The sequence below is a fragment of the Ruditapes philippinarum genome, unplaced genomic scaffold (assembly GCF_026571515.1).
Source record: "Ruditapes philippinarum isolate M1 unplaced genomic scaffold, ASM2657151v2 ctg1323_1_1_1_1, whole genome shotgun sequence".
Classification (NCBI taxonomy): Eukaryota; Metazoa; Mollusca; class Bivalvia; order Venerida; family Veneridae; genus Ruditapes; species Ruditapes philippinarum.
In genome coordinates this window covers 96,215-108,495 of record NW_026863126.1, presented here as the reverse complement: position 1 = coordinate 108,495, position 12,281 = coordinate 96,215, and the positions used below count along the sequence as shown (strand labels likewise).

The 12,281-nt window shown below is 33.5% G+C and overlaps 1 protein-coding gene across 1 annotated transcript; it reads left to right on the top strand.

The window, feature by feature from the left end:
- The first annotated feature begins 1,361 nt into the window (after positions 1 to 1,361).
- On the top strand, positions 1,362 to 6,070 carry LOC132721211 (uncharacterized). Its single transcript, XM_060705474.1, has 2 exons — positions 1,362 to 1,691; positions 4,874 to 6,070. Exon 2 carries the CDS (start codon positions 4,874 to 4,876, stop codon positions 5,804 to 5,806), a length of 933 nt encoding a protein of 310 aa, XP_060561457.1. The 5' UTR covers positions 1,362 to 1,691; the 3' UTR covers positions 5,807 to 6,070.
- The last annotated feature ends 6,211 nt before the right edge of the window (positions 6,071 to 12,281 follow it).

Sequence of the window (12,281 nt, the reverse complement as noted above, 5' to 3'; positions counted from 1 at the left end):
GTCAAAATAATTTTGGGGTACGCGCGACACAAGTTGAAAACTGCAACTTTTTACCAACCAAGGGCAATAACATTAATCCACTAGCGAACAGGTTCCATTCGCGCATTACTCAATACAAATATGTTCGTCAGCGCAATGCACTCGACTAGATGCAGCGTTTCCGTTGAGTCAAGATGCCTCACTTATGGCAACATGGATTTTTGGTATAAGAATAGAACTGCATAACTATGATCAGGCTCAATATTGTTTGCAGCTCACAGTCAAAGGATAGATCTGCATTTGTTTGATAAGAACTTGTTGGGGAGCTGTGTTTAAACGGCGAAACAAATCAACTTAACCCCCCCCCACACACACACACACACACAAATGATCAATAAATTTATTAACATTTTTTTATTGAGGTTCGTGTTTTTGACTTAATCGCTCTCTGATTGATGGAATATTATTGTAAAGTTGGAGTATCGTGTGACTGCGTAAAGTGGGAGTGTCATGTGACTGTGTAAAGTGGAATTATCATGTAACTGTGTAAGGTGGGAATATCGTGTGACTGTGTAAATTTGAAGTATTATGTGACTGTGTAGTTTGGGAGTGCATTTTACTATGTAAAGTGGGAGCGTCATGTAACTGTGTAAAGTATGGGTGTCATTTACTGTGTAGAGTGAAAGTATCATGTAACTGTGTAAATTGGAAGTATCATGTGACTGTGTAGTTTGGGAGTGCATTTTACTATGTAAAGTGGAAGTATCATGTAACTGTGTAAAGTGGAAGTATCATGTTGCAGTGTAAAGTGGGAATATCGTGCGACTGTGTTAAGTGGGAGTATTATGTGACTGTGTAAAGTGGGAGGGTCACGTGACTGTGCAAAGATGAAGTAGCATGTGACAGTGTAGATTGGGAGTGCCATTTTATTATGTGGAAGTATCATGTAACTGTGTAAAGTGGAAGTATCATGTTACAGTGTAAAATGGGAATATCGTGTGACTGTAAAGTGGGAGTATCATTTGACTGTGTTATGTGGGAGTGTCATGTAACTGTGTAAAATGGGAGTGTCATGTGACTGTTTTAAGTGGGAATGTCATGTGGCTGTGTAAAGTGGAAGTATTATGTGACTGTGTAAAATGGAAGTATCATGTAACTTTGGCTTCATAGAGTTCATATCGGAATTTTGAGTCGTTTGTTCATTTCATTTTAATCATGGTATTGAATAAATTCATTGAAATTGACCATTAGATGACCAATTTAATGTCAATGAAAACAATACAATTATTTTATGTTTACGGGATAAGTCTGGTTAGAAGAAATGCGAGAAAAAAACAGAAGAAAATACTGGACAGAAAATACGCATATGTAGTAAGAACAAGTTTAAAAAATATTTAAACTACAATAATTATAATTATTCAAGTAAGATTACAAATCTTGGTTGACATGACCTTTAATACAGAGGGACACAATTATTCAATACACAATATCAACAAATCCAAATATAACGTCCGAGTTTACATAATCCAAATATTTATAAATGTATTTAATGTACATATGTATATACCATGCTGGCTTGACACGGGGCGAATTATGTACAGATCAATAAGCATGTAAATACACACATTGAAAATTACAACGCCTGCACATAGAGAAGTAACAAACCGAAACTTTAAATATAAAAAGCGGATAATCTTTTAAACTTTAAAAAGGTGAGTCAAATTTTAGTATAATTCATGTCAAGTACAAATTTTTACAGACTTGCACTATAATGTAGAGTGTCGGAATACATCACACTAACAAAGTTCTAAGCTCCTGCGTTTATGAATAAATTATGCAAATGAGCCAGATTGAGCCGCCATGTTGGAGTTTCGGTAAGCGTGTTGGAAATTGCTACCTGTTCGTTTTGAAAGCTCGTCCTTACTTACAGTTTCCTTGAATGTAGGAAAACTTGGTTTTGTTTGATTGCATATTGAATGATAGGTATTACAAAATAAATATAATGAAAATCAATCAATCAATTATTGTATACGAGCGTTATAAAGTCAATTTAATTCGTCAGAATAATAAGGTTCTGTTGCAGGGTATCGGTAAAAGACTGCTTTTTTCCGTTTTTGAAATTAATTTGAACACGGAGACAATTTTTCTCAAACAGGTTTATGAATATACTTTACGTTGCAGCAGAGTTTACCGTGTGTCCATTCCTTATTTAAATTGTCTAAGAAGTTAAATCTGTTTGTTTACATGTAAATGTGTACCGTCATTTTGACCGACTGGAATAAAAATACTATGACGGTGATAATACCGGATATGTAATGAAAATTACGCCGTGTAGTGCAAAGTTTTGGACATTGCAATTAAAATTAACGCTTACGTTGATTCAAACTGTTCCTTGTCAGCAAAATTGAAACCGAAAGTAGTGGTTGTTCTAGAATTTAATCGAATAAAATGGGTGGGATTTAACCACCGCACATGCCCTGTGCGAACGTATTGTTTACATCCGGTCGTAGCATAGGGTAAGAGTGCAAACTTTGTTAGTGCATCATTGGCACTAGAATGCTATACACGACATTGGTCTAAACATGTAGGAAAGTTTAAATAATTTGCGTTTGCTTAGATTCTAATGCTTTTACTGTTGTTGTTTTTTGTTTGTTTGTTTTTTTGTAAATGTTTAGGTAATAAAAAAGTGACGTAATTCTATTACAAGAATGGTTGATCTAAGGTAATCGACAATCAGCGTTTCAGACAATATATAAGAAAATGCTTTTTTACACTGTTTAAGATAAACACTTTTACGAGTATTTAGCCGAGAGGGGTTCCTTCCCCTTACATTATGTTATCGGCAGGGAACCAATCTACGTGTGATACGTTACGATATGGAACATCTCATGATCCATTATAATGCTTTAAGGTACTTATAACCGACACAGCATAGGTCATATGGAGACTATCGAGAAATATTTCATGTGTTCTTCCGTTGATTATTTCTAGCAATGACGGGCACCTCAGTAGAACCATCGACGTTCCATAAGCTAGTTGGATAGCTTCTTTACATGACAGAATTCTAAGTCTGTGTCAGGATTTGAATCCAAAACGATGAGGGGCAAATGCTGTACATAGTACATCATCATTATAGTATAAATATACACACTATAAATGTATTCTAACTCTAGAGGTGTAAAATCTAAGATCCTTAGGTAATAATTAATGTAGAAGTTTTCGTATGAAAATAATTCATTACAATTTTTATAAAGTTCAAAGTTCAAAAACAGAACTGTTTTCTGCAGGTGAGTGCCATATTTATAGATACTCTTTGTTTAGATATAACTGAGTTGCAAAAGAAATTGTGCACTTGGTAATTTGGAAATTTTGTATATTTATTTAAGCAAATTATTGGTATACTTTGTATCAGAAAATTGCAGAAATATATATACTACACGATGGTTTACCATACAGTGTTGTAACACAAATTTACATGTTAAATGAGCCGATTTAATGGACTTTGCCTATTTACATAATGCACTCGATATGAATGGGTGGGTGGGGCAAACTGTAAGTCGGTTATAGATCTACAGAGTTTTAAGACACTTATGTTCCCGCTTAACTCCGTTCACTCGAAAATTAATTTCTTAAAAATCTGTGTATAACCTATATATACTATATACTTTACATTAAACTAAAGTTTAAATGAGCCGCGTCACGACAAAACCAACATAATGGGTTTGCGACCAGCATGGATCCAGACCAGCCTGCGCATCCGCGCATTCTGATCAGGATCCATGGTGTTCGCTTACAAACCCTATAACAAGTAGAGAAACAGATAGCGAACAGCGTGGATCCTGATCAGACTGCGCGGAAGCGCAGGCTGGTCTGGATCTATGCTGGTCGCAAACCCAATATGTTGGTTTTGTCGTGACGCGGCTCATTTAAACTTTGTTAAGCGTAAACAGCTGAAACATGCCGTTTCAACATTTCCGTTTATCCATAACGTCACGTAGCAAGACAAAAGAAACGTTTAAAAATCTCAATTGTTTCATCTTTAACTTCTCATCCTTCGCTATTTACACGAAACTTAACTTCTGATGATCATCACATTTCAATACAAATTAAATCGTTACATTTCTGCAAATTTTGATACTTTTGTATGAAGCAAAATATCTTTTGCCAAAATTTCCTTTCAATTATGAAACATGGTTATCAACATTTAAGTATTAAGATATTGTTTTACCTAAATAAAATTATTGTATCTTATTTCATTTTTAGATTATCAAAATGTCCATGTATATTGATAAAGGCTTTCAGGTTTTTCTATAAATACAGTATTTATTTTCATCGAGAGATATGATATAAATATTACACGAGTGGCGTAGTGAAAATGATAATTTTCATACCACAAGATGAAAAGAAATCCTGTATGTATAGAAAAGAACTTGAATTTTCAGTTTATTATAAACATTTTCTCTTTTTGACCAACCGTTCTTAAGAATTCTCCTTTAATCTTGTGTATTGGCTGAATTAAGAAGAAAGTAGTCCTGCAAGTTATCAGTGAAAATATGGAAACTATGTTTCACTACAGTGAAAAATATTTTTTTACAGCGAAGATACGGACAAATGAAAATACGCATTTTATTTCATCAATATATCTCAATATTTTGTTTATAAGTGTATAATAAACTAAAATATTTCTATTAACATTTTTGACCATCAACGATTGTCCATTGTTGAAGAAAATATTGATATTCAGATGTTCACAAACTGTCTACACGAATTTATTTGTAAAACATCATGATGTTGCAAATTTCACTCCAAAGATTTTATTCTTAATATAATAATTGTGTTGATTTCCTAAACACTTAATATGAAACGTACATTGTGTATGTACATGTATTTTCAGATGATAACCCAAACAGAATATCTCAGCGAAAGACGGATAACTTTGGTCGGTAAGACTGGGAATGGGAAAAGTTCGACAGGAAATACTTTACTTTGCAAAGATGCTTTTGTCCAGAAATCGAGTTCAAATGCTGTGACGGAAAATTGTTCAATGAAAAGTAGTCCGAATGCCTCATATACAATACGTTACAAGGTAGTAGATACACCAGGCCTTTTTGACAACGATAAAACTCTTAGTAAAAGAGCACTTGACATATTGTATTCCGCCGAGCTTTGCAAAAATCCACATGCTTTTTTGATTGTATTTAGTGCCAAAAACCGTATGACCACAGATGAAAAGTTTACTATAGATATGTTGAGGGTCATCTTTGGAGAAAAAATTTTTGAACATGCTATTGTCGTTTTCACCCATGGGGATGTATTTAAGACAGACGGTGATTTGAAGAGATTTTGGTCTGAAAACAACGAGTTTGCTAAGCTGGTAAAGCTTTGTGGAAACCGTGTTGTAAGTGTAGAGAATACGCACGACTATTATAGCCCAAATATAGGAAGACAAAATATTATAGATATGGTTGAAAAAATGTCTGAGTCTGGAAAGAGAGTCTACGACTACCAGCATTTGGCCACTCATAAAGCAGTTATAACAGATCATGCTAAAAACTATCATGGAGAAGGCACTGTTCACGATGAGCTATCAGACATTGTTCAAAGGTTAGCGGATCAGTTAGACGACACAATATGGACAAAAGTTTTGGTTGGAGGTGTGTTGCTAGGTGGGGGAGCTATGAGCCTTGGATATATAGCTGGTGCTGCTGGGGCGGAAGCCGTTGTGGCGACAGGACTTGGATCGGTTATTTTTGAAAACGCTGTTGCTGTTGGAACTACTGTTGTCTCGACAGCTTGGAGTGTTGCTACAAAATTTAGGTTCTGGTGAGACTTTTGTCAGGAAGCAGAAAGCAGAATTGACTTTAAAATTCGAAATGGAATTGAATGTGACACAAAAGTTGAGTTTGTAGGTCCCTGAAAACAGTACAATTCAGTTCATTTATATTTTTGCGGACTTAGTTCAGGGACATTGACTCTTTGCTCCTGTTTACACATGCATGGAATATGTTCGTTTTAAGTCGATATGTTTTGTATCAGGCTGACAAATGTAGCATATTCATGAGAAACAAATAAATTTCAAGTCGAATTTTCACTGGGAGTGCAGTCGTATAGCCCATATCGGCGGTGTTTGGAGAATTATAATTTAAAAATTAAAATAAAAATCCCTAGATTCGAACCAACAAAATTACGTCTATTCTTACGATAGATTCTTAATTTAAACCATTTAACAACTGGTTATATACATTCATGTCGATTGATCGATTTACAAGTAGATCGTACTGACTAAAATCAAATGAAAAAGTGCCAGGTCAATATTGTTGGACAATACCTCTAATCTACCTTTCCGCTCTCCAGGTTTTTCGATTTTCTATTTGTAGAAATGAAAGTCACTGGCATGCTAGAAATAACTATCGGGATACTATTTTAAAAAATGTTCAGAAGTGATTTGATGCACTTTTAAAGTTAAGAATCTTTGTATCTTATAATATAAGTTCCTTATACAATTACCGTTGACATTGATGCAATTTATCACCCTAGAGCCAACATGAACTTGAAAGCTATTTTCTCCATAATGCGCCATAATGCGCACTCCGAATATAGATACCGATAATGAATATGAGCCGCGTCACAACAAAACCAACATAGTGGGTTTGCGACCAGCAAGGATCTAGACCAGCCTGCGCATCCGCGCAGTCTGATCAGGATCCATGCTGTCCGCTTTGTTATATGGTTTGTAATGAAATTTTTAGCAAACCTCTTATCTTTAATTAATTCAATTTTCACGAACATAATTCTTATTTCTAAACTTTGATATAAGGTCTCATATTTATTATTTATTGATTAATAGGGCATCTGCTATTTGAGTTAAGAAATAACATCGGCCTGAGAGGTGTATATCGGCTATTTAACACCGGTTTGGAGTTTTGATGCGTAGGAATTGACCACGAAGGCCTGAGTGGTTAATTTTGTCGCATCAAAACGACAAAACCGGTGTTAAATGGCCGATATACCCCTCTCAGTCCGATGTTATTTCGATTCTAACACGATAAAATAAGGAAAATCACTAATGTTATTTTTCAAGCGGAAATAACTTCCGGTGCCGATTTTCTTATAACGCTGTTCGATTTTCCCACCCTACTGTTGCAAAGATATAGAAATTATCAAACAAAAGAAATAATAAGAAAAAAACTTTATTTTATCAAGTTTTCAACAATAAAAACTTACGTCGTATTGTGTTTACATCAGTGCCCAAATTATCATTCTTGTATGTATGAAATAACGTCAGCTTGTTTATGAATGAGTTGTTTACTTAGGATGACGTCATTACACTGCTTACGATGTGGCGCCGTTTTTCAAAATATTTATTAACTGATATGGATCTAATATGTGGCGTTAGTGTATGTGAGATATAATTTCGGTATTGTATGAAAAGAAATCATTATACGAACTCAAAATATAAATAAAAATGCTTTTTATTGTTGCTTTAAAATGCTTTGTAAACTATACAATCGAGGGTGAAAACATAACAGCGCATTATACAAGTAGTCCCTAACCGGTGTTTATTGGCAGTTTAACACCAGTTTTTTTTCCTTCTTTGTCTATAGTGACAAAATCACGTGAGTGTTAGAATAATAATTTGAAGACCATGGTTGCTTTTCTTGAACGAAAAAAAAACTAGACAGAATATATGAGATAAGGTGACAAAATGCTTTTGTTTTCGGGGCGAACAGTAATAAATTTATCTGGAAAGTTAAACAATGCCATAAATTAACAAGATTGTACAAAGTAGTTAACGATTACTTCAGTGGAGTTTTATAAGTAAATAACCAACTATATTCTGTTACTTTGTTTGTGTAAAAACTATATTTGTAAGTTTTGCTTTTGATATATTTCCTAGTTGTGTGATAATGTATTGAATTGTTCTTAATGCTATGGAACATGTCGTTTTAATGCAATAAAATATTTGTAGCTGTAGTTGTTTGGATTATGTGACATGATGGTCATTATTTATCTCATATTTTTACTAACTTACTTACTAGGTCATTGGATCGGTGTGTTTAAGTTGTATAGTGTAGTAATTTGTAACCATAATTTACTTATATGTATGTTAAAGTGCATAGAATTAAACGTTTGTTAATATATGTTTATCATTGATGATTATGTATTAAAATGTTATACTTCTGTATAAGTCTAAGAAAATGTCTGTTCGGTTCTGTTCTGTTCTTATATGTTTAAGAATTTATTGCTTTGAATTTTACCAAGAAATACAGAATGCGGTCGAGTTGACACATATAGGTATAGAAGCTGAATAACTATGAACGCACTGAAAGAATTCAGGAAAATTTGCAGCGTTACATTGTTTGCAAACGGAACGTCCTCGGCTACTATCTATAATACCCTCGGATGTAAACAGAAACATAGAGTGTAATGTAAAACAAATGCATAAATTTGACATCTAGATGAAAATAAAGTATGTTTCGGTACAATTATGAATGAAAATATGTCTGACAACATTTTTATTAAAACAAAAATGCCCACTGATGTACATTTCAAAACAAATCCGACTTATTGTCAACAGGTTTGCTTTTTGTACTTCCGGTTTCTACAACCGTAATAATAAATATATAAATAATGTATTGTTCGCTTTCGAATCTATGAGATCACTAATTTTAGGTAAAATTTTACTCGATATATTTTGACAGAACCCCCAGCATTAATTTACAATTTGTTAAAATAAGTAGGTTAAACCAAAATACGTATCCGCTCTGTGTATTCATACCCGAAGACTATCGGAAAGGGCCGAAAATTTGCGATTGTCATTTTGGACGTCAAATGATGTTCCCGAGTGTCATCAGGCATCAGGGAAAAACCTTAATGTCACATTATCTGATTGATTGATTGATTGATTGATTGATTGATTGATTTATAGTTTGACGAATGCAAGATTTAAATCTCTTCATTATTTTAAGGCTTTTCATAGATTTTTTGGGGGGATGGGTGGGTGGGGGATGGGGGCTTTTATAATTTCTAAAATAAAGATAAAAGTCGATTTTGTTTTCTATTGCTTTTATTATCATAATCAGTGTATGGCAAATTGGATTGTCTGTACCGCAATATATCGCAATACTGGTTTCACCGTATCGTCCCCCCCACCACACACACACACACATCAGTATACTAAAAATGTCATGATTATATACATTTTTAAAAGAAACTGAAACAATTGCGTGACAACTATAAAAATGCTGGGGAAGTAAAAATCATTCAAAATATGTGAGAAAGTGCAGAATTAAACTGGAAACATTATTTCCATATCTAAATGCTCTAACGCTACGCCACTTGGGTTTATGTGTCTATACAAACTTTTATTATATTGCTATTAAAATGAAAAAAGAAAAAATAATTTGCACAACCTATTTTATAATAATTAAAAAGTTTTTGTAACAAACAAATCTTTGTTGCATAAACATCTTGCTTACAGATTATGAAAGATGACAATTAATTAGTAACTTTAATAGATGGAAGCGATGCTACAAATTGTGAATGCATAATTGGTTAAAAGCAATTATCCCGGTATTAAACATTCGGGAAAAGAGAACATTTTCGGAAGAAATGGGAACAATTAAAGTATATGAAATCTGTTGACTCAGTTTGATAATATCTGTTCTAAACCTTAATCAACATGGTGTCCTAGTGTATAGAGAATACATGGTTGATGTCGGGATGGAAAAGGTTTATCCGGTGAGCGAGAAAGTGTATCTTGGCGAGCTTTAGCGAGCCAAGATTCACTTTCGCAAGGAACCGGATAAACCGTCTTCATCCCGACATCAACCATGTATTTGATTTATCCTGCTATTAATAATGATTTTAGAATAATTAAATGGTTTTATTCTTACTTTTCCCCAATAAAATAGTTTTGTTTTGCTGCTAAACAGTTGACGCCATCATATATGACGTAATGACTGGAGATAGATAAGTTTATCCGGCAAGGCTTTATCCAGCTGATGATATTGACAGTAGCAGGATAAAATGCATTTTCGCTACTTAAAATGTGCATAAAGATATTCGATACCGCCTCCGTGGTCGAGGGGTTAGAGTCGATGACTTCTAATCCAGTTACCTCTCTGGCGTGGGTTCGATGCCCGGGAGATGCTTTGGTAGTTTAGCGCGGAGGAAGGTAGTCTAGTACTGGTGTAACTCTCCAGGAACGATGATTAGGAAACTACCCGCCTATATGACTGAAATACTGTTGGAAAAAGGCGTAAAATGAAACAAACAAACAAACAAACAAAGCATAAAGATATTCGAATTTTAAAAATACATTGCTACAAACAGTTAAGACTCTTTATCAGGCTGCTAAATGTCGGCTACAGCAGATTTACAGGTCAAGTTTGTGTATTAAAACTTTATGTTCTTTTGTGTTATTGTTATTTATTTTCTCTTCCACTGATGCATTAATAATAATGTATAAATACTTCATGAAAAATTGATGCTCAAATCTTTTTTTTATAATTATATATATATTTCATTGTGTGATGTAATAAAAGCATATAATATTGCATTGTTGTCACTTCATATTGATTTTTTTATTTAGTTTAAACATATTTTATTGCATTAATTACATGTTTACAAACATATAATACAAATAATGAGTATATATCAAAATGCAAATGGGTTGGGCAACAAGTTCTTACAAAATCAGATTAAGCCCTTTCCAGATTAAACCCTTAAGAATATTTTTTATAACAAAATATTAATACAAAGCAACTGTTTGTATGGAGATTGTTCAAAAATGAAAAAAATATTTTCTGAAACAGTTAATCATATATGTATACATGTATAAGCACATTTTGCCTTGGAAAAGATTGATTTTCTTGTTTAAAGGGGTTTGGGGCAGATATGTGTTTTGTAATGTGTTTGGATATGAATTTAAAGCATATTAGATTTTCAACGTCGGAGGGAAGTAGTGCTGAGAATGAAATGATTTGTTTAAGGTATCAAAGTGTAAACAAAGTAGTATGCTGCACTTTAATTGTTATAATTATCAAAAGGCAAAATAAACTAAAGATGATTCCCCTTTATGACCATCGAGTACAAAATTACTACTTCGTGGGGGATTATTGGGCCTTTAAAGTGACATTATCCTATTTTTTTACTGTCAAGTTCGGCTGAAATATTGATTTTTTATTGAATTTTATCGTAAGGTTGGCCAATACTTGATAATGAAAAAAAGTTTGAATGAAATATAAAAACTATCGCAATCATAAAAAGACACTACCGTTGTTTTTAAACATTGAACGCTATCAACACAATCCGAACGGTATTGATATAAAAAAAGAATGTCCGTGAGTTGAGTGGATTATACGGTGGCACAAAGGTGACATGTGTGTGTTTTAATTTATCTCGTGGCCACGAGATACCATGTCGTTGCCACGAGTTACTAAGTCGTGGCTACGAGATAGCTAAGTCGTGGCCACGGGATACTATGTCAAGGCTGGTGAAGTAGGGGCATCCTTGTACTAAAGCACATGTCTAGTTAAGTAGGGAAATTCATATAAATGGTGTAATCTGATTGGTTATTTAACTTGTGGTCACGACTTAGCTATCTCGTTCCCACGACTTAGTAACTCGTGGCCACGACACAGAATCTCGTGGCTACGACTAAGCTATCTCGTGCAGTATTTCAAATGAATCGTAACACATTTACTTTAGTAAATCGGCAAACTGTTAATCAGTCTAGTAAATCGACTGTTTATACACTAAGCTGGTTAAAGTTTATTAATACCTGTTTACAAAATTAAATTGGTCGCGCGGCCAATTTAATTTTGTAAAATAATACATACCTATGCATAAAGAATATTGCATGGGAGATAATTGCGTAACTAATAGTATAAGACGTACTTGTACGAATTGAAGCCCGTTACTATCAAAAAGTTTTTTTTAACATCTAAAAACGAATTATAGTCGCATAGTATTATACTGCACATGAATGGCTTGAACGCATATCAATAAAGAATATCTATTGACTGAATAAAAAGTAGACGCCAATTGACAATATAACTTAATGCATGATTGCCTTTTGATCTTTTATAAAAAACAAATTACACTCTTGATACTTTCGGTTTTATATTTATAAAAATTTGAAACGTTATTTGAAGAAACAAAGTTCTGTTATTTCTGTAAAATTCAGTGTTTGTAGCAGATAGAAATAAATATACACAATGCGAAATCCACAGTCGTTACATATCGTCTTTTTCTATAATTTTTACTTTTTTTAGCTTTTGTTCTAAGAGTTATTTTTA